The sequence below is a fragment of the Myiozetetes cayanensis genome, unplaced genomic scaffold (assembly GCF_022539395.1).
Source record: "Myiozetetes cayanensis isolate MyiCay16 unplaced genomic scaffold, myiCay2020 scf26, whole genome shotgun sequence".
NCBI lineage: Eukaryota > Metazoa > Chordata > Aves > Passeriformes > Tyrannidae > Myiozetetes > Myiozetetes cayanensis.
Genome location: NW_026087477.1, coordinates 1662044 through 1684132, shown reverse-complemented (window position 1 = coordinate 1684132; position 22089 = coordinate 1662044). Strand labels below are relative to the sequence as shown.

The window sequence follows — 22089 nt, the reverse complement described above, 5'->3', positions numbered from 1 at the left end:
TTTCCCCCCTCTTTAAAGCATTTTCCCACTTCCCAAATGCTTCTGCTCCATCCTGACCTGCAGTTTTCCCCCCTCTCCCAAAACGAGAGGCTGAGGTGATGCACCAGCTCTCAGGAGGGGCTCCTCTAAGGGCTGGGAGAAAACGTTTGTGAACCACTTTAGGAGCCTTTAGCAACAGTTTTCCTGGTTTTTGTTTTTTGGGTTTTTTTGGTTCTGTTTTCCCTAAATTCAGAGTGTTTTGGAGGATCCAAGCAAGCTGTGGCAGCTGGGACCAGGACACGTGGCATAAAAAAGCGGGATAAAGATTAAAATCCTCCTTGGGACAGAACCAACCTGGGAATTCCCATCGAGCCCTGCCATCCCAGATCTCCCAAACTGGGGGCACAGGGATAAGGCAGGAGGAGGCAGCTGGTCCCTGGAGCATTCCCAGCTCCTGGGGGCTCGGATGGGTGGATAGCAAGCAAAACCCAACCAAGAAAAGCATGGATTTGGGATAAACTTGGCCCCTGAGCTGGCTTTGGTGATGTTGTTCCTCTTGAAATCCCTGACCAGCACCCAAATTCAAGGGAAGGGGAATGCTGGGAATGTCAGCCACGGGGAAACTTTGGGAAAACTCCTTAGAAAAGGAATAAATCTCCCCAGAACTGGTCCTGCAGGAGCCAGGTCTGGAAGCACCACCCATCCAGCCCCTGCCAGCTCTGGCCATCACTGTGATCCCCAATTCTCACCCCGGATCCATGGATTTTGCTGGGGATTGTCATCGCAGAGCTCCTCTGGGGCTCCTCTAGGATCTGGAATGGGGCTGAAGTCCTGGATACACTGCCTGATTCAAGGCTTTTCCCAGGGAATTTGGTATTTCTGTTGTGTCTCCATCATTTCCAGAGGAAATGGGGTTGAAACTCCGTGAGCCGGGCGGTGAATCCCACGGCCACGAGCATCCCGTAGGGATGGGGGTTTGGGAAAGGGGAAAAACGGCAGGATGGGGAGGGAAAGCAGCAGGGAAAGGATCAATGTGACATTTCAGTGGAAGAAAACACAGAGCTGTTAATGAGCTCGTTAACAAGCTGGGCAATTAGGAGCCACCAGGAGGGCTGGGAGACACAGGGCCCTCATCACCACCTGTGTCCTTGTGCCATCCACCCTTCATCCCAAGATGAGGAGGGAGAGGGATCCATTCCAGCCCAAGGAAAGTGGGAGAACCCCCCCACTTCCCATCTTCTAATCCTTGAACCTGCTCAAGGCCTTGTGTCATCAGAGGATTTCTGTGGAAACGTGGCTTTGCCGAGTTGGATTTTTCGGGAATGCCCCGAGGGGAGGCCGATGGTTTGGTTCTGCTCTCGGTGACACTTCGAAGCACCAAATTCCAGCGGGGGTTGTCCTGCCGTGAATTCCAAACCCTGGTGGCCCCGACACCACTACAGACACGGCCATTGACACACCACTGGCGAGCACAGAAGGTTTCTCCACGAATCCTCAACATCTCCCCCTTTTTTCCATTGCCTTTGCCTTCCCAACAGCCTGGAGGGGCCGGGAGAGGGTCACAAAAACCCGGAGCAAACCCGGAGCAGCCGCCCTCAGTCTTCAGACACGACTCTCCACCACGATAGTCTTTAAGCATAGAGTGTATAAACATGCTGAGTATATAATTTTCCTTTAAAATCTTTGTGTGTTTTGTTTTTTTTTCTTTTCCTTCTTTATAGAAATAAATACTTACTTTGTTTGTTTGTTTGTTTGTTTGTTTGTTTTAAGGAAATTTCCCAAGTCTCTGACAGCTCCCTTGGGACACATTCCCGGGATAAGGGCTGGATGTTCCCCGGAGGGGTTGTAGCTTTGCTGGGTGGTGTTTTGTTTTTTTTGCTGGTCGGGGCATCCCTTGCTCCTCTTGCCCCTGGAATTTGTGTCCCAGTCTTCCCCAGGTAGAGGTAAAGCCACGGTGGGCACTGCAGGGAGCTGCTCCCGGTGCCGGGGAGCTCATCCGTGGGGATATCGTGGGACACGGGAGTTTCTCGCGGGTGTTTTTTTTTGGGGGGGGGCTCTCCCACATTTTGTGCAGACAGGGAACAGCCTTCTCCTGGAAAAGCTGCAGTGGGAGGGGGAGCAGAGGTGCTTCAAAGGGGGGTTATGGCCAAAAATCCCTTACCCTGTTTCAGGAGACAGCGTGGATGGGATGAAGAGTGGATGAAGGCTCTCCTGAGGTGGGGTTGGAGATCCAGGAGGTTCCTCCAGCCCCCCACCAGCTTCAGCGATTTGGGATTGGTGTTATTTTCTCTCAGGATCCCCATGGATTGTTGTCATGCTGGCAGCCCCGGTTGAGCTCTGCCATGGACAAAGGAATGTGGTCCCAGATGGATCTGCAGCCTCCTCCCTCCTGGAGGGATGTTCCCTGTCAGCCCCTCGCCCTGGGAGGGCTGGGAAGGGGAGGTGCTCTGGGAAAGGCTCTCTCCTCACAGCCACGCTGGCCAACAGGCATCAAAAACCTCCAACACTGGTCCAAATCAGAGAAAAAACCCCCAAATCTGCTTTTCCCAGTGGGATTCTCTTGGCTCAGCCCAATCCAAGGGCACCTGGGTGGGGATTGGGATGACCAGGGGCTGTGGTTAAGGCCGGTGCGTCCCCACTGCTGGCAGTGCTGTGATGGGTGTCCCCAATTCCACGGGCACCTCCTGGTCCCTTCTCCCCGGGGTGGAACATGGAGATGCCTGGCCCCGCTGGATGCCTTTCCAAAGCCTTTTTCCCCCCGTGGAAAAAGGGTATTTTGGGGATGATGACCTCCTTGGAGACACCCAGGAAGGAAAAAAAGCGGAGTTAAAAAACCAGCCGTGGCCACGGAGGAGGGGCCAGCCAGGGCTGTGGGGTGGTGCTCTCAGCAGCAGCTTTGGATTTCAGGGTAGTTTGCCCAGGGTTCCTCCTCCAGGCTGCTCGGGAAGGCGATGAGATGGCAAACACGGGTGTCCCACTCCAGTCCTTTCTCTCCACATGGGACAGCTCGCTCCGGATGGAGCCTGAACGGGTGCTGGGTGGTGGGGACCGGAGCCTGACCCGTGTTTCCTGGTGGACGAGGATTTTGGAGATGGTTTATTGCCTTGGCAGGAAGGTTTCGGTGGGAGAAGAAGCGAGGCTTGGAGACCTCTGGAAGAGCATCCATCTCTCCTGGTGTCCTCTGGCTCCTGCAGCCCCCCGGGATGCAGCTCTGCCCCCCCTCCCCGGGTTTGTGCTGTGGTGGCTGCTGCTCTCTGGGCAGCGTTCCCCCAGGTTTGGGAGCCCCTCTGTCAAACAAAGGAAACGGAGACCCCGCAGCAACTCCGGGAATCGCTCCCTCAGGAGGAACAGCCCCTTCCCACCCCACGGAGAGGACGGGGACGCAGCAGCGCCGCGAGGAGCCGGTGGGGTGGGGCCGGGAGATCCTCGAACAGGCAAAAGAAATAAAATAAAATAAACAAACCCTCCAAGAAACAAGAGTCCGAAGGGAAAAGACATCCCCCAAAGGCGGATCCTTGGCAATGAGCGGCCGCGGGGGTTCCGAGCCATCTCCCCTCCCGGCAAGGAGCGCTGCCCTGGCTCCTGGGGGCAGCCAAAAAAAAAAACTAAAAAAAAAAACCACGTCCTGAAGTAGCACCTTCTCGCCCGCGAGCCGGCCCTGGGATGAGCTCCGGCCGCCAGTCACTAAGGCCTGCAAGAGTTTGGGGTTTTTTCCTGGTGCAGGAGCCGGCGGATCCGCGCTCCGGCTGCGGCCGCGGGGGGAGCGGCGGGCGCTGGGTTTGGTTTCGCTCCCGGCACAGGAGGGGATGTGCTTTGTGCTTCCCTGAAGGTCTAACAGCCTCCCTCCACTTTGATGTGTAAAATCTTGGAGAAGCCGGGTCTTTTCCTCAGGGCCTGCAAGAGGAGCAGGGAGTGAGGTTTGGGGAGGGGGCTGGGTTTAGCATTCCCGCTGTTCCCAGTGGGGAGGGAGGGAGAGGTGGGAATATCTCAAATCCCTGCCATGGGAAGGATACAAAGGCAGGGAAAGGGGAATCCCTGCCATGGGAAGGACACAGGGATAGAGAGAGGTGGGAGAATCTCAAATCCTTGCTCAGGGAAGGACACGGGGAAAGAGAAGGAAATAGGGGAAAATCCCTGCTAAAAGAAGGACATGGGGTGAGGGAGGGAGAGGGAAAAACATCTCAAATCCCTGCCAGGGGAAGGACAGGAGGAAAGGGAGGGAGAGGAGAATCCCTGCCAGGGGAAGGACACGGGGAAAAGGAGAGAAAGGGGAATCCCTGCCACGGGAAGGACACAGGACGAGGGAGGAAGAAAGGGGAACATCTCAAATCCCTGCCATGGGAAGGACATGGGTGAGGGAGAGGAGGGAACACCTCAAATCCTTGCTGTAGGAAGGACACCAGGCAAGGAAGGGAGAGGAGGGAACAACTCAAATCCCTGCCATGGGAGGGAAACGGGGTGAGGGAGAGGGGGAAACATCTCAAATCCTTGCCGTGGATCTGGTGATATTTGTGTTGCCTGGGACTGGGACCCTTTACCTGGAGTTTGTTCACCATTTCTTCAAACATCTTCTTGGCTTCAGGGCTGTGGGGCTCCTTGAAATAGTCCACGATTCCCACCTGCACCACGATGGACTTGAGGTTCCGGCACACACCTGAGGGGCAAGGAAACCACCTGAATTCTCCATACCTGGGGGCAAACAGCCTCCCCCCGGCCAGCACGGACCCCAGATCCCACCCAATGCTCCTCAAGGCCTTGTGCACATGGGGAAACCTCACCCTGAAGCTGGAGGGGACCTGCTCGTGGTGGCCGAGACCAATGCTGGGCTACGAGATGGTCCCTGATTGTCCTGACTGTCCCAAATCAGCCTCCTGCCACTCCCTTGGGAAACCCTCGGCCTTCTATCCAGAGGGTTGGGTTCCCAGCAAGTCCCACCACAGTCCCATGAGCCATGGCCACCAGGACAGACCCTGCTGATGGCTGTGGACCTCCTGTCCTGGGAAATGACTTCAGCAACCCCAAACTCAGACACACCACGGTGAACCTCAGGTGTGTCACAGACGCTGAGGTCTGGATTGCATCGTGGGGAGCAGCGAGGGAGCATCTCCATCCTCCCTGTGGCCCAAGGCAAGATCAGCTCTCCTGACCCACCCTTGGCAAGGGGATGTTGGATCCCCTCTTAGGGACCTCCCACCATGGAGCTCCCAGCCCCTCCCAGCGCCAACAGGTTCCTGTGGGTGGGGCTGGAAGGAAGGATCTGCTCCAGGGGATCTGGATATCTGGCGGCCTCGTGGTGAAGGGGTGATGCCCCCTGGCATCGCTACTCACTGTTGAAGTGCAGCAGGGCTTTGGGGGTGACCGGGGTGGACGTCAGCACCAGCATCTCCAGCCCCTTCAGCCCCTCCCGACACACCTCGGCTGCCACCTCCTGGTTGATCTCGGCCACGTGGTCCAGCTCCAGGACCTGGAGCCTCATGCAGTTTCGGGCTGGAGGGACAGAGCACCCCCTGTCAGCGTCCCACGGGGGAGGGATGAGCACAACCGATGGCAAAAGGGGGTGGGTGGCAGCGAGGGGTGGTGGGGTGCACCCAGGGACCTGGATCTCCACTGAGATTCCCAAGGGGACCTGCAAGGTACCCTTATCCTTATGCCACCAGGGGAGAAGGAGGGAGGTGGTGCCCAGGGAGGTGGTGGAGTCCCCGTCCCCGGAGGTGTTCGGGGAAAGGCTGGACATGGCACTCAGAGCCACGGGCTGTGTGACGCGGTGGCGTCGGGCCAGGGGTTGGACTCGGTGGCCTCAGAGGTCCTTTCCAGCCTTACGGATTCCTAGAGAGGTGCCTACCTAAGGATGCCAGTCCCTGGACGCCGCAGCCGGCGCCTCCGACGCCCAGCGCCCGCAGGTGGGGCCAGCACCGCCCGATCATCTGCAGGCAGCGGTTGCTGAACCGAGTCGGCTGCTGGCTGGGGAGAGGGAGGAGAAACAGCTGGGCAGGGCTGCCAGCAAAGCTCAGGCCTCTCTCCACGAGCGCTCCTGGAAGTGGAGTGGGACTGGAGCAGCGCCCACCCCACCCACCCCGTGGTGGTCGTGCTGTGAGGGGATGGCTGTGCTGCCACCAGGACAGGGCAGCTCAGTGCCCCAAACCCTCCATCCTGCCCGGGGAATTTGTGGGTACCCCATCCCTGAGAGTGTCTAAGCCCAGGTTGGACGGGGCTTGGAGCAACCTGGGCTAGTGGAAGGTGTCCCTGCCCGTGGCAGGGGGTTGGAACGAGACAATCATTAAGTTCCCCTCCAACCCACACCATTCCATGATTCCATGACTCTCCCTTCTCTGGAGACCTGAATCAGGCTCTGGAATTGTTTCCTGCACAGATCAAAGCGTCAGCAGGAGCCTGGAGCTCCGGCTCAGGTGGAGAAGCTGACATGCCATGTGCTGCTTCCCCCCAGGGAAGACACAAGCCACCAGGACCTGACATCCAGCTTCTCCTGCTAAGTGACATCCCCTGTGTGCTCCTCCATCCGTGCTGACGGGGATGTGACATGTGACATCACAACAGACCTCCCAGGCAAGGAGAAACGCCCTGGGGGCATTCCCGTGGCACAGAGTGACCTGCCCTGCGAGCCACGAGCTCCTGAGCACCCAGACCTTGTGGGGTGGAGACCCACCAGCATCATCACGCCCCCAAAATGCTTTTCCAAAAGTGGGAGTCGTCTCCCCAAGCAGTGACACCCTTTCAACAACCTCCCGGCCCTTCAGGGCTGCTCTTACGTGAGCACCGAGGAGCTCAGACAAGCGTTTGATGTTCAGTGTCACCAACCGGAGCCATCACGGCTTCCCTTTCATCTCCAGGGTGAGCAGCCTCCATGGAAACATTCCTGGCTCAGCAGGGAGGTGTCTAAACCAACCAGCTCCCAGCCTCCACAGGGAGGGATGGGGCTGAGCTCCTGGTCTCCCAAACCTGCCTCCAGGATTGCTGCTCATCCTCCATGGAGACCTTCTCGAAGCAAATCCGGCACCCAGTTTCTTTCCAGGCCATCACACTCAGCCTCCACCTAACACAGTTCCATCCCTGGAAGTGTCCAAGGCCAGGCTGAGCAACCTGGAGCAACCTGCTCTAGTGGAAGGTGTCCCTGCCCGTGGCACTGGATGATCCTTAAGGTCCCTTCCAACCCAAACCATTCCACCATTCCATGATTCTTACCAGGGGTGCAGAGGTGCGACCTGGAGGGAGATGATGTCCCTGCAACCTGCTCCAAGGGCCCAGATGACCTCATGACCCACGGGGTCCGTGGAGCTCCTGGAACAACACAGAGGACACGTGGTGGCCCCACCGGCAGCGGCGCCGCTCCGGGGGCTCAATCTGCAGCCTCTGAGCTGCTCCCTGGAGCACCTGGAGGTGCAAATCTCATCCTTATTTATAACCTGCAACCTGCCCGTGGACCAGGCAGTCCCCACACCGCCTGTGTTGGAAGGCTGAAGGCATTCCTGTCTGGAATTGTGCCTATGGATGTGCAACGTCGAGAGCGACGGAAGAAGGTGAGGCTGAAGGTGAGGTGGAGGATGAGGCAAAGCTGAAGGGGGGGGTGAAGGTTGAAGGGGAGGTTGAAGGGGCATCTTGCAGATGCAAAGGTGACAGAGGTGATTGGCTGAGACTGCCAGGCCATGTACCCTCGAAGAGCAGATCCCTGCAGATCCCACGGGGTTTGCCTCGGGGATGGGGAAGGTGCCAGCAGGTGGGAAGGACATTCCAGCCGGGGCAGTGGCTGCTCTGTGGCCTCCGTCCCAGCTCTGTGGTGGCTCTTGGCCAAATGCCACTGCAGGTGTTTTCACTGTGGGCTCCTCCCTGGTGTTTTTGGAGCTATCAAAACCTCATGGGGTGCCGCTGGACTCGTGCAGGGGGTGGTGGAGGTGTGGGTTTACCACGAGTCAGGGCGGAGCCACTGGGTTGGCTCAGAGGAGCTTCTGCTGATGCTCCCAGCGCCAGGGAGAGATGTCAGAGAGCACCATCCTGATGCCACCAGCCCAGACAGAGGCCTCCCTGGCTGTTCCACCACACCAGGATGTCTCCTGGAGACCGGGGCCGTGCTTCCTAACTCCAAATGACCTACTTCAAAACTTCAGGCGAGCCTAAAAATAAGCGAGGGGCGTTATCTCGAGCGCTTCTCGCATCTCCACCGGAGCAGGTTGCCAAGAGCAGCAGGTTAATTAGAGCATGAGTCAGAGTCACAGGTTAGAGATGTGCCAGGAGTGCTTGGACCTGCTCTGCTGCCCTTGGAGGAGCCGATGGAGGAGGCTTTGGGTCAAGCCCAGCAGCTTTGAGCTGCCTCATGGGGCAGGACCCCCCGACCAGAGCCGTGTCTGAGCTCATAAGATCCATACCAGAGAAGTGGCTGGATGTGATCTCCCCACCTGAAGGTTCCTCCATCCTGGGCTGGGTGAGGACACACGTCAGCTGCAGGGAAAATGGATTCCCAGGCTGAAGTGATCGTCTGCAGGGTGCAGTGGGAGCAAGGATCATCCTCCTGCAGTGTACAGGGAAGGTAAATCCTGCCTCCACAGCAGGCAGAGCCTCTTTGGAAGGTGGCCAAGACCAAGGAGAGGTCAGTGATCTCCTCCAGGACCTGTGACCTCCTCCAGGACCTACATCAGAGACTTGTATCCTTGATCTTGGGCGAGGTCTCCAAGCTGGATCTTAGCTATCCCATGGCAGAGCTGTTCCTCCCTCCCAGGAGAGAGGACCCTGAGCCTCTCCTCCCTCTCAGAAGCCTTCACCAGGGGGTGACAGTCAGGTGGGACCTTCCTCAGCACCTCTTCCTCACCCTTCTCTAACACAAAGCAGTGTTCCCCCACCAAGGCCCTGGTCAGGCCTCCAGCTGGGATGAGATGGTAACAGGATGCTGGGAATGGAGCTGGAAGGGAAAACACACCAGAAGAGGATGGGAGTTGAAAGGACAGCTGGAGGACACTGAGGGTGCTGCTGGGCTGGGGACATGGAGAGGTGGGTCCTTCACACCTGGACAGCGTTTGGGTGGGGGGTGGGGATGGGCATCAGCAGAGCCCCAGCACATCCCATGGGTGTTCCCAGATTTCTCCCAGCCCCGTGGCCGAGCAGGGGGTTGTGGGTGGCCATCCTTACCGGTAGGTGACAGCCTGCAGGGCCCGGCAGTAGCAGCTGGCCAGCCAGAGCGAGCGGTCCGTCAGCACGTTGGGGCAGTGCGAGATGCGCAGGATCAGCAGGTTGCTGCCCGTGGCCTTCAGCAGCGACTCCAGACCAGCTTCCAGGCAGCCCCTGCCAGGGATGGAGGCAGGATCAGGCACGGGAAGCCATGTTTACATTCCCCATGGCCACCCCATGGCTCTGGGATGGTCGAAACCCACAGCAGGGAGCAGTGCCCCTCGGTGGAAATGGGATCACAGGATCACATAAATGCTGAGCTGGAAGGGACCCACCAGGATCATCCAGTCCAACCCTCAGGGGTGCACAGGCCCATCCACAAGAATCCCACCCTGTGCCCCAGAGGATCATCCCAACCCTCCTGGAGCTCTGGCAGCCTTGGGGCTGTGCCCACTGCCCTGGGGAGCCTGGGCAGTGCCAACCACCCTCTGGGCTGAGGGCACTTGGTGTGTTCAGCTGGAGAAGAGGAGACTGAGGGGAGACCTCACTGCAGCTACAACATCCTGGGCAGGGGCAGAGGAGGGGCAGGACTGAGCTCTGCTCTGGGGGGACAGCTCCCAGGGAGTGGCTGGAGCTGAGTCAGGGGAAGGCTCATGGAGCACCAGCATCATCCCTGAGGACCAGTGACTCCAGCTGTGGGTGATCAGGGCACAGGGACTCACCGTGTGCTCTTCATGTAGTCCTCCTTGCTCTCCTTCTTCCCCCGCTGGCGCGGCTTGAGGTTTTGGAGGGTGAGGGAGTGCATCTGGGTGCACCACTGCGACAGCATGGCCAGGAACTGGGGGGACAGGGGTGGTCATCACCGAGGTGGGCACCCTCAGCGTGTCCCTCCCCACCCATCCCTGGCTGTCTTTGGGCAGGTCTGTGCACACACACGCACCCCCGTGACCACAGAGCCACGACCACCAACACGCCCCATCAATGAGATGCTGGCACAGCTTCACCCCACCCCTGGCAGGAAGGTCTCCCCCCCCAGGGCAGTGCCACCCCCAGTACCTTGGAGGACACCCTGGCGTTCTCCAGCAGCACCCGCGTCCACACGGCCGGGTGCCGGGCCACGAACTTCCAGTCCTTGCACACCTCGGCCGCCCGCAGCAGGGTCTTGGTGTCCAGGTAGGTGAAGATGCAGAACAGAGCCGCCCTCATCTTGAGGATCTCGGGGCTGATCACCTCGCTGGAGTGGCCTGGGCTGCCCCTCTCCAGCCGGCACACCTTGCCCCCGGCCCCCTCAGTCCTGGCCGGGGGACACCCGGCGTCCGTGGCCACTGGTGGACAGGGAGAAGGGCAGGTGAGGGCAGCTCCATCCCTGTCCCCCAGCTCCCACCCTCCCACCCTCCCCTTCCTCCCTCTTGGTGAGTTATATCAATCTCAGCTTAATGATTTTGCTGGGTTTGGTACAATTGCTTTAAATAACTGCTTTGGTACAGTGCACTACACTACTTTATGCCACATTAGACCCTACTGGTAGGTTTTTAGCTTTTACACTGTGTAGTAAACAATTCTGATTAAGATATATTGTCTTTTCATTTGGCTGTTTGTTTGTCATAATAAATAATTGGTTTTATGCAATTAAACACTTTTGCCACCATGAAAACCTGCAGGACAAAGTGGTTTCATCACACCTCTATAATTCCTTCAATTTAAACCGTTGACACGGGCCTGAGGCTAAGACAGGATTCAGCCTCAACTAAACCCTTCTCTGAGGAGGAGTTTAGAAAGCCAGGGAGTCCTTCCTGCACCTCGAGACTCAAGGCTTGTGTAATAAATTTGTCCAAGCCTTCCACCCTCTCCCGTGACACCCCCACCTGTTTGACACCAGATCAGTGATTCTTGGGTCAGAATCACCTTATGGGGAGTGTGTGTGTGTGTGTCTGTGTGTGTGTGGAGGGGGAAGGGATGGGTGGAACCTCACAGAGGTGGGGTGGGGTTGTGTCCCCCATGGCAGCCCCAGGAGCCCACATAGAGAAGCCCTGGAGCAGCTGCCAGTCCCAAACAGCCTGGGAAAACTGGAATACAAGAGTCCTGCAGCCTCTGAGCCAGCTCAGACTGGGACAGTGGGGACACTACCCTAGAACACCCCACAGCTCATATGGGGACAGTGGGGACACTGCCCTAGAACACCCCAGAAATCACAGGGACAGTGGAGACACTGCCCTAGAACACCCCACAGCTCCTGCAGCCCCTCCCCCAGCTCAGACTGGCAGGGACAGTGGGGACACTGCCCCTCACCCTGGCCTGGAGCCTCAGAGTGGCCGGTGGGTCACACACCCCTCCTGGGGGGTGGCCAGAGGGACCAAAACCAAAGACCACGTGTTCCCGCCATTTGGACATGGGATTGGTCTTCTACAAGGTCCCAATGGCAGCTCCAGGATCTGTCTCTCCCTCTTTCTCCTTCTCTCTTCCTGCTTCCTCTGCTCCTCTTTCTCTGCCCCTCTTGATGCTCTGGGTGGCTTTGGGAGCTGCAGGGGTTGGATTGTGACTCCAGGTGTTGTGGATTAGTCTGTGCTGGGTTGATATTGTGGTGGAACACTCTGTCCAGCTTGTGTGGCGCCCTTTTTGAACTTTGGCCAAGTCCTCTTAATTTCTCCCCTAAATTAACAAAGAAACCCCTTGGGAACAAGCCCGTGGCTTATTCTCTTGATGTTTTCTCGGGGTGTTAAAGAACCCCAGATCCATATTTTAAAGCGAAACCCCTGGCTGAGCCCGTGGGCTGCATCTCGCAGGGCTGGAGCGTTGCCCCACCCGCGGTCCCTCTCACCCGTCAGCCGGCAGCTCGCCGTGGGCCGGGGCGCGGCAGATCCGGGCGCGTCCTGCTCCCAGCCCTCGGCCTCCGACTCGGTGGTGCGGGACCCCACGTCGGACACGTCGCCCTCCTCCCCCTCGGTGCTGTTGCGGTAGGGCCGGCGGTGCCAGTTCTGGATGGCCTGGCGGCGCAGCCCCGAGCCGCGGGTCCCGTCCCGCGCCGCGTAGGGATGCCCGTCGGCCGTGTCGTCCGTGGGACACGGCTCGGCGCTGTCGCTGTCGTAGCACCCCGAGCTCTGCGACACGGCCTTGGCCCGGCTGGACGCCCTGGGAGGGGATGGCGGGGGGGAGAAGGGGGGAGAGGGATGCCCGACCTCAGGTCTCTCTGGGACGGGCATCCCCTCCCCGTCAGCTCCGCGAATGGTGCGGGGCTCGCAGCCTCTTTCCCGTGAGGTATTTCCCGTCGTGCGTCTCCTGCTATCCCATCGCTGAAATAAAACCCACCGGCCGGTTCCTGTCACTGCAAAAATCCCCTCCGTGCGCTCGGTGGCGTCTGTTTTTCTTTTGCAAAATTACGCCGAGCTCGTGAACGTTTGGAAGGCTGAACGCCGCCTCCCCTCCCCTTCTCTCCCGGGATCTTTGCCCCCTGGAATAGGTGCTGTGTGGAAATCGCGACGTGCGGGCAAAGATAGCCCTCAGGTTAGAATTGTCAGCACCCAGGTGTTCAGACCCTGATTTAAAGCCACACAGGCAACCTGCAGATCGAAGCCCGCGTCCCGTGAAAATCCCGGGGAGGCAGCAGGGGCGGGGACTCACCCGGTGCTGGAGGAGGAGCGCTGGTTGGACACGCCGTAGGGACCGTGCACGGCCACGCACGGCCCTGGGTGACGGTCTCTCTGCAGGGAGATGGGACAAGAGGAGCCAACGTGGCAGACCCCAACGTGTGGGTGGTGCACCCCGAAGAGACGACCCCAAAAACCCCACCCAGTGCCACCTGCGTTGCGGGGAGAGGCCCATACCCAGCGGGATGCCGAAGAGCATCTCCAACGTCCCCACGGAAACACAGGTCCACCGAGAAGCATCTTCTCTTCGGGATCTTTGGGATCCTCCCCCCCTCGAATTATCCACTTCCCCGTGGGAATGAGAAGGGGGCCCCTACACCTCCCCGCTCCACCCTTGGCAGCCCCCAGAGGAGTTCCCGGTGCCGCCGGCTGGCCGTGCCTGTGCCCGTGGAGGTACCGGTCGGCAGATGGCCTTGGCCCCGGGGGTCCCGCAGCGTCCCAGGCTGCCGTTTGGGGTAGTCCCGCAGCTGCTGCTGATGATCTGGAGCTGCTTCTCGGCCCGATCCGCCCGGTCCAGCAGCTCCTCGATGAAGTGCTGGAGCCGGACCTTGGCGTTGGCCTCGCGCGCCGCCGTCTCCTTCAGGAACTGGTCGATCTGCAGCACCTCCCTGCGTGGAGGGGCCAGTGGGTGACACCCCAGTCCTTCCCCACCCATCCCCGGAGAGCACCTCCGGGCTGGGCTGGGGGGGTCAAGGGTGCTCGTGCGCATCCGGGTTGTTCCGTCATCAGCCTGGTCCGGGTCTGTGCCAGCCCAGACGCTTTGGGGCAGAGCAGGGACCAAGGGGTGCTCCCACCATGCAGGGTGGATGTTGGCACCTTGTTCTGGGGAGAGGTGACACCCCCAGCGCCTCGTGTGTCATTTCCAGGACTGGAATGAGGCTCCTGAGCTCGATGGAGCAGAGGGAGGAGGAGGAGGATGGTGCAGTGGGGTGAGGGAGGAGGATGGAGGTGGAACCCTGCCTTCTTTGGGGCAGACTTAGGAAAGACCTCAGGAGTAGCCTGGTTTCCCTAAACCCCCTCAGGCCTGTACCCTGTTAAGCCCAGTGGCTGCAGAGCCCTGTCTGTCTCATTTACACATTAATTAGCAGGTTCTCTGAGCCTGGAGATGGGCTGGTTTCACCCCAAAATGTGGCCAGCTCTGGGGGGCAGCAGCTCAGCCAACCCAGCTGGCCCCATCCCACCCCCCCACAGACACCCACACAAGTGTGTCCAGGCACGAACATCCACTGGCCTCATCCACTTCCCAAAACTGCATGGAATTACACTCAGACAGAGCACACCAGTGAGCAGCTGTGGAGCTGTAGCCATCCCAGCCCTGCAGATGGAGGTGCCACACGTGTGCACACCCAGGGACACAGACACCAGAGCTGTCCTGCACACTCACGAGGGCACCACACACACCAGGGAAACACAGACCCAATGTACACCCTGACATGGACACGGACACACAGAGGGTGGGGAGGCACCAGCACAGGTTGGGCAGAGAAGCTGTGGCTGCCCCTGGATCCCTGGCAGTGTCCAAGGCCAGGTTGGAGCAACCTGGGATAGTGGAAGGTGTCCCTGCCCATGGCAGGGGGTGGAACTGGATGGGCTTTAAGGTCTCTTCCAACCCAAACCATTCCATGAGCACACACACCCCAGGCATTGGTACAGCTGGTCACACACACCCCTGGCACCAAACACACTTGTTGCACACACACACAGACACAGGCACAACCACCTCACACTCTCCCTCAGCAGCCAGGAGCCCCCAGGGTGCACAGACACAGCTTGGCACGTCTAACCACGCACACCTGAACCTTGGGTGCCTGACTGTGCACACCTGACCACAGAAACCTGACCTGGGACACCTGACCACACAGCCAACCATCACACCTAGCCCTGGACACCCACCTGACCACAGAAACCTGACCTGGGACACCTGACCACACAGCCAACCATCACACCCAGCCCTGGACACCCACCTGACCACAGAAACCTGACCACACACCCCCACCCTGCACCCCTGACCATGCTGACCTGGACACACCAGTCTACTCAGAAGCCCAAAGGAAAAGGAAGGGACAGCCCTCAGTGACATAATTCCCATTGCTGGCCATTAATTACCATTTAATTACCAATTAATCACCATTTAATGCCCCCCTCTTCCCCCCCCCACCTGCCAGCTGCAGGCTGTGCCTTGGAGCTCCTGCTGATGCCCTGGGAAGGCTCCTGGCGAGGGGCCTCCAGAGATTTGGAAGGCAAATGGGGCACTGGGCAGCAGGTGTAAGGTGATGCTGATGGTTATCACCTGCTGCTCTCTCATTCCCATGGACTGGGTGGAAAAACACCCCTGGCAAAGCAAACGGAGCCCAGGAGCAAAAAGCCTCCCGTGGGGACAACGGCTGCGGGAATGTGTGGGAGCTGGCAGGGCTGGGAAGTGTCCCCAGAATGGTTTTGGCACTGAAAATGATTTCTGAGGACTTCCCCAAGCCTGGGAGAAAACCATCTCTGACCATCAGCTCTTCTCTGCAACCTGGCAAGGGATTTGGTCCCACTGGTGGGTGGAGGAGTTTGGGGACTGATGGGGACAGTGGAGGGGCAGGAGGGTTTGTCTAAAGAAAGGGAGATCCAGGAGATTGTTTTGGGGCACAAACCCAGGTTTTTAGGTGGTAACAGCGTCCAGGCTCCACCATGGACCGACCAAGACACATTTGACCCATTGGTCATCCTCTGGTTACCCTGTCTGCATGTCTGCAGGCTCTGCTCCAGTTGGAATTGTGTCCCTCATTCCATCACCATGTATCCCCAAAATGCCCCTGGACAGCACCCAAAAAAACCCCCATACGTCCCCAAACTAAGAGGTGGTGTCCTTATCCAGCCCCAGCATCATCCCATCATCACCCCAGGACCATCCCCACCACCACCACATCCTGTGATGCCTCTTTCTGAGCCACAGTTGTTATTTTGGAGCAGAAGTCATTAAACAAACGTGCTGAGGATGGTGGGGGTGAAGACAAATCCTTGAGGAATCCCACCAGTGCTGCCAGCCCAGCCCAGCCATGACTGTCCCTCACTAACCTGCTCCTCACTGACTTTCTGGACCCTGTGGTGGCCCTGGGATTTGACAAGAAACTCCTGAGGAACAAGGCCTGGTTTGCTGAGGCAACAAAACAACCCAGTGTTTGGCTGGAGGGAGATCTGGGAGCAGTGTTGGGGTGGGGAGGGGGTGCTGAGTGGGAAATATGGGATGAAAATTAGGATGGCAGGGCCGTGGTCCTACCAGCAAGTGGAGGTCACGGTGCTTGGGCTGTCCCACCCTCTGTCTGGGAGAAACCCCCTGAATTTGGCACAGCCAGGGTGGCCCCTCTCAGGTTTCTGACAGTGGGACAGGTCGATGGGATGCTCAGGTTGGATAGGGATGGATAATTTGGCTGTGGAGGCAGAGGGGATGAGCCAGTCTTGGGTTTAGGGGGACATCCTCTGGGACTAGAGATGGGCTGCAGCACCATGGCCCTCACCACGTTCCTGGGCAGGACAGCAGGATGGCCATGTGCATCCAGTGGGAGGTGTCCCTGCCCACGGCAGGGGTTTGGGATGAGATGGGATTTGAGGTCCCTTCCAACCCAATGCATTCCATGATTCCATGATCTCCAGCCTGGCCTTGTCCTGGCAGCACTGCTGGCTCTGGGACAAGGTCTGGCACGACGTGATCCAGGCTGGACTCACTCGTGGAGGGGCTGAGGACTATGTGGACACTGACCACGTGGGAAAAGATGCAAAACCTGATGGGGGCTGATGCCGAGGGGCATTGCCAAGGGAACTGAACTGTGCCTGAGCACTCGGTCTGAGGGTTTGGTGACCGTGTCGGGCTCCTCAGCACTCACAGAACCACGGAATGGTTTGGGTTGGACTGGACCTGAAACACCATCCTGTTCTACAGACAAGGACACCTTCCACTAGGCCAGGTTGCTCAGAGCTGCCTCCTGCCCGGCCTTGAGCACCTCCAGGGGTGGAACATCCACAATTTCCCTGGGATTCACCACCGGGGACCCCTTTCCCCCCACCCTGCAGCCGGCGAGGCGGGGCAAAGGACTCACTGTTGCTTGCGGGTGAGCTCCTGCTCCTTCTGCACCAGGTCCTGCTTGAGGGAGGCCAACATCTCCACGCTGACATCCACCTGGCGCGACAGCTCCGACGCCCGGTCCTCCAGCTCCTGCTTCTCTCTGCTCAGCCGCAGGCTCTCCTGCTTGGCCTTCTCCAGCTCCGAGCTCTTGCGGTCCAGCTCCACCTGGAGCCGGCCCACCTGCGAGGCGATCTTCTGCTCCACCTCCTCCGTCAGCTTCTCCAGCCGCTTGTCCACCTCCAGCTTCTCGAAGGCGCGGATCTTCAGCCGCGCCAGCCCCTCCTCGTAGGCCGCGTCCATCGCGGCGGGCGGCGCCGGCGCCACGGCCTTGCCGCGGGTGAAGATCTCGGTCAGCGGGATCTCGATCTCGTGGACGTAGCGGGGCGAGGGCGAAGAGGGCGGCGCCGGCTCCAGCTCCTCGGCGGGCACCAGGTCGCAGGAGAAGCGCTGGTCCTTGCCCTGGAAGGAGGTGCTCTCGAAGTAGTCCCTGCGCGCCGCCGGCGCCAGCAGCGCCCCGTCGGCGGCCAGCGGGAAGACGGCGGCATCGCAGATGCTGTTGGTCTTGGAGAGGACGTAGAGGGTCTCGTAGGTGTGGTTGTACTCCAGGTGGGCCCGCAGCGAGGACAGGCTGCGGAAGCGCTTGTGCTCCCCGCAGCGCGGGCACCGGTAGGGCAGGTCCAGCGAGGCCATCCCTCAGCGCGGCGCCCCGGCGCTCACGGCGCGGCACGGGGGGACACGGCCGGCATGGGGCACGAGCCCCGGGACGTGGGGTGGCGGCTCCGCTGGGGCATGGCCGGGGCTAGGGCTCTGGGGTGGAGGTGGCGGGGTCTGGGGGTTCTCGGGGGGGTGTCAGCATCGGCCGGTGACGGGCGCTGGAAGAGACGGGTGGGGTGAGTGATACGGGGGTGATGGGTCCCCAAAAATCCCTCCTTGGTCCTTCTTCTTGGTGCCCTCTCTGCCTCCACCCCACCCTCCCCTGTTCCTCCCACTCTCTCTTGGGAAGAGCCACAGCCTTTGGGAACTCCAGAAGCCTTGGGAAGCTCCAGAAGCCTTGGGAAGCTCCAGAAGCCTTGGGAAGATCCACAAGCCTTGGGAAGCTCCACAAGCCTTGGGAAGAATCACAAGCCTTGGGAAGAATCACAAGCCTTGGGAAGAATCACAAGCCTTGGGAAGCTCCACAACCCTTGGGAAGCTCCACAACCCTTGGGAAGCTCCACAACCCTTGGGAAGCTCCATAGCCTTTGGACTCGATGATCTTAGAGGTCCTTTCCAACCTAAATGATTCTATGAACGCCTTGGGAAGATCCATAACCGTTGGGAAGGTCCCCCACCCCTTGGAAAGGTGCCCAACCATCGGGAAGGTTTACAAGAATTCCGGAGGAGTGCAGCCATCAGGAAGGTGGACAACCCATGGGAAACCTCCCTCCATCCACCCTGAGTTTGCCACAGGAGGTGGAAGAGGTGACCCAAGAGTATCCTGCAGTATCAGAGGTCTCCCAGCCCCAGGATCATCCCTGTGTCTGACACTGGGCTGCTGGGATCCACCTTCTCCAAGCAAAGGGTGACCCAATCCTATTGGATCCGCCCGTGCAGCCTCACAACAGGATTTATCTCCAAGAGTTCTCAGCAATCCATGGAACCCTCCACACTGTCTGATGCAGAGGACATGGTGGCTTCCCATGCCTGGGCAAGTGAGGCTCTCTGTGGGACCTGGTTTATCCCTCACTCCCAAAATCCTCCAAGACATCAGGGCCAGGAAGCCCCCACCCTTTTGAAATGGGATAAGGCAGGAAAAACCCAGCCTGGGAGGCACAAACACAAATCAGGGTATGATGTTTTCATTTTTTCATTCATTTTTTCATTCAGTAGTGAAAATGGTGAAGCTTTCACTCCAAAACTCTGAGAGCACCCCTGGGTGGGAGCATCCCTGGCTCATCCCGCTGCAATATCCCACAAAGGGCTCTTCCCAGCACCTTAAAAACCCCTCTGAGCCCTCCTGCATCCCATAACCAGCAGTTGGTGAGCACTGATCCACCACTCCATCCATGCTGGTCCCCAGAGCAACATCCCTGGTGGCTCAGCATCCCCCTCGGGGGGGCACAACCAGGCCACGAGGTTGGGAAACCATTTTTGAAGGGAAAAGAAATCAGTAAAAGGCAAGAAATCCATGAGGGAAAAAAAGCAACAAAACCCCAAGATGAGCTGGGAGGGTTTCTGGAGCTGTTTGGGGTCATCACAAATCACCCCCCTGCATGTTAAACCCCCACCTCAGGCGAGCACAAAGCACATCCCGCAACTCCGGTGGGATGAGAAAGCTCTTTTCCAGCACAGGGATGAAGCCACAGCATCGTGTCCCCGGCATCTCAGGCCTGGATCCCTGCCCGTGGCTCCTGGAATACCCAACCACCCCCATCCCGTATTTTCCAGCCTTAAAGCAAGGCGGGATCCGGCCCAGGTGGATCGGGAAGCACATATCGCCCGATCCTTCTGCCGGGCAGGTCTCGCCGCGACCACAAAACCTCCCTTCCCTCCCATCTCCCTGGCAACAAGCGGGGATTTAAGGAAATTATTCGTGGAGTCATTACTACGGCGGCGGCCACGCTAATAAAGCCCCCGAGGCATCCGGAGCCGGGAAGCGCTCCCGACCGCCGGGGGATTGCAGCATCCCCGGGCTGCTCCGGCGCCGCTACCTGCGGTTCATCATGGAGCCTTTCTTCGCATTGTTTAACATTTTTCCTGCCCACCCTCCCCACCCCCCGCCAAAAAAAAAATATAATTATATATATATATATATTCCAGCAGGCAGCTCCACTGCCTGGTTAAAGAGGGAAGCGGGGGATGGAGAAAAGAGGTGGCGGTGGAGGAGGGTGCTGGGGTGGCGGATGATGCCCGGGCGGTGGGTGCTGCCGATCCACGTCCATTCCCGGCACTCCGGAGGGATGGGAAGGAGCAGGGTGGGAGCGCCCTGGTGGGCGCGGGAGGCCGGGGGTGAGGCACAGGGGGGCCTGGGGGCAGCTGGGCGTGAAAATCCGGGGTGCATTTATCCCTCCCAAGCCCCCGGAGCGGGGAGCGGCGGGTCCCCCCTCACCGCCTGCCAGTGGCTTTGTCCCCGCTGCGTCCCCCCCCCTACCCCGCTCCCGGGGGCCCTGGGTGAGGAGCATCCTGGGGCTGAACCGCCACCTCCCAGCGCAGCATCCCCGCTCCAAACCAGCCCGTTTCACCCCATACCTGCTTCTGGCCGCCGACCTCCCGCGCTGGGCTCCTCCGGCGAGGGCAGCATCGCTCCCGCTCGCCCGCCGGCCACCCCCGAGCCGGGGCTGCGGGCTTGGGGGGGGGTGAGGAGTGGGGGGGACACGGAGCCCGCACAGCCGCTCCGCTGCACAAAGGAGGCGGCTGCCGAGCGGCTCAGGGATGTGCCAGGGCGGAGGGATGCGGGGCAGGAGGGATGCAGCCACGGGGACGCGGGGAAGGAGGGATGCAGCCACAGGGGATGCGGGGAAGGAGGGATGCAGCCCGCGGGAAGCATCCGGCTCCCCGTGGCCAGCACCTCCATGCCAGGCAGGCCCTGGGGAAGGAGGGAGGGTGGTGGCTGCGGGGGGTGGTGGGGGGAGGGAAGGAGGAGGGGAGGAGGAGGAAGGAAGGAAGGAAGCAGAGGCTGAAGGCCCCGGCGGGGTGGCGGGAGCCCTGCTGGGCACCCTGGGGATGGCGGGTCCCCCGGGCGCTGGGGGCTCAGGGGGGGCTCTGCATGGCGAAGGAGGGATGCAGGGATGGAGGAAGGAGGAGGGCGAGCGCCGGCAGCCGCCTCCTCCTCCTCCTCCTCCTCCTCCTCCTCCTCCTCTGCAGCCGGAGCCCGGCTCGTCTCACTGCCGCGTTGCTCCCGCACAGCTCCCTCTGCCTGTGTCCCCACGAACACCGCGGGCCTGGCTGCCACGGCAGCCTGCTGGCCCCCCTGCTCCCCCTCTGCCCCCCAAGCCCCTCCTCGCCCCCACCGGTGAAGCCCCTGCCCCTGGCAGCTCCCGGCCGGGATCACCCCGAGCATCCTCCCCCGGGGGAGTGTGTGGTACAGCCTGGGCACCTGAGTTGTTCCTTCCCTGTCCCGGGCTGGACCCACAGGTGCCAGGACAGAGCCTTGGTCTTGAGACAGTCCTTGACCATCCTCCCTCCATCCCTGCCTTGATCCTGATTGAGTCCCTGAGTATTCTTACCTCAGTCCTGACTGAGTGCCTGAGCACCCTAGCTTTGTCCCCACCTTGGTCCTGATCCAGCCCCTGAGTACCCTGATTTGGTCCTTGGCTTAGTCCTGAGCTGGTACCTCAGCAGTCTGACTTAATCCCTGGCTTGATCCTGCCCTGGTTTGATTCCCAAATTGGTCTTGATCTGGTCCCTGAACCCTGTTTAGTCACTGTCTTAGTCCCCAGATGGTCCCCAAGCACCCTGGTTTTGTCCTGATCCAGTCCCTGGGCACCCTGTCTTGGTCCTTGGCTTGGTTCCCAGCTGGTCCTGAAGAACCCTGGCTTGGTCCTAGTCCAGTCACCGAGTTCCCTGGGCTGCTTCCCAGCTGATCCTGATCTGGTCCATGATTGCCCTGGCTTAATCCTTGTCTTGGTCCTGATTGAGTTCAGGTGCACCCTGATTTGGTTCCCAGCTGATCCCTAAACACCCCAGCTGGGTCCTCAGCTTGACCCTCATCACCTTGGCTTAATTCCTGGTTTGCTCCTGATCCAGGCCTGAAGTATCCTGGGCTTGCTCCCCAGCTTGGTCTTGATCCAGTGTTTGTGCCCATCCCCTGGGATTTGGGATGTCATTGATCCTCCCGTCCAGGATCCTGGCTTGTTCCCCAGCTGGTCCCTGAGCACCCTGGCTTAATCCTTGACTTGGTCCTGATCCAGTCCCTGATCATCCCAGTTTAATCCCTGACTGGGTCCTCATCCAGTCCCCAACCACCTCAGATTGTTCCCCTCGCCAAAGGCATCCGGCACTGCCGTGTTTTCCTCTCCCTAGACACGTGGGAAGAAGGGCAGGTTGGGCCCAGGATGGTGCTGACATGGGGTCAGGTGTTTGTCCCCATCCCCTGGGATTTGGGGTGTCCCTGATCCTCCCTTCCCACCAACACAATCACATTCCCTCAATCCCATCCCTCCCAGAGGCAGCTGCTCCAGGGGATGTCCCATCCCTGCCATCCCTCCCACCCCTTCCCACCTTCCCCTGGCAGCGCTGGCCGGAGGGAGCAGAGGGCCAAGGCTGGAG

General features: G+C 59.6%; 1 protein-coding gene across 3 annotated transcripts; it reads right to left on the bottom strand.

Annotated features, from left to right (window-relative positions):
* Positions 1-187: 187 nt before the first annotated feature.
* Positions 188-20692, bottom strand: FBXO41 (F-box protein 41). 3 transcript variants are annotated; one of them, XM_050321043.1, is made up of 13 exons: positions 20071-20688; positions 16817-17714; positions 13117-13345; positions 12712-12791; positions 11912-12222; positions 10150-10418; positions 9816-9931; positions 9115-9267; positions 7180-7275; positions 5822-5940; positions 5308-5466; positions 4518-4633; positions 188-3873 (listed from the first exon to the last, which is right to left on the bottom strand). In XM_050321043.1, exons 2-13 carry the CDS (start codon positions 17530-17532, stop codon positions 3811-3813), a joined length of 2427 nt encoding a protein of 808 aa, XP_050177000.1. In that variant the 5' UTR covers positions 17533-17714; positions 20071-20688; the 3' UTR covers positions 188-3810. The 3 variants fall into 3 exon arrangements, with proteins under 3 accessions (XP_050177000.1, XP_050177001.1, XP_050177002.1); XM_050321044.1 differs by having other exon boundaries at positions 13135-13345; XM_050321045.1 differs by lacking the exons at positions 5308-5466; positions 5822-5940 and having other exon boundaries at positions 20071-20692.
* Positions 20693-22089: the final 1397 nt, after the last annotated feature.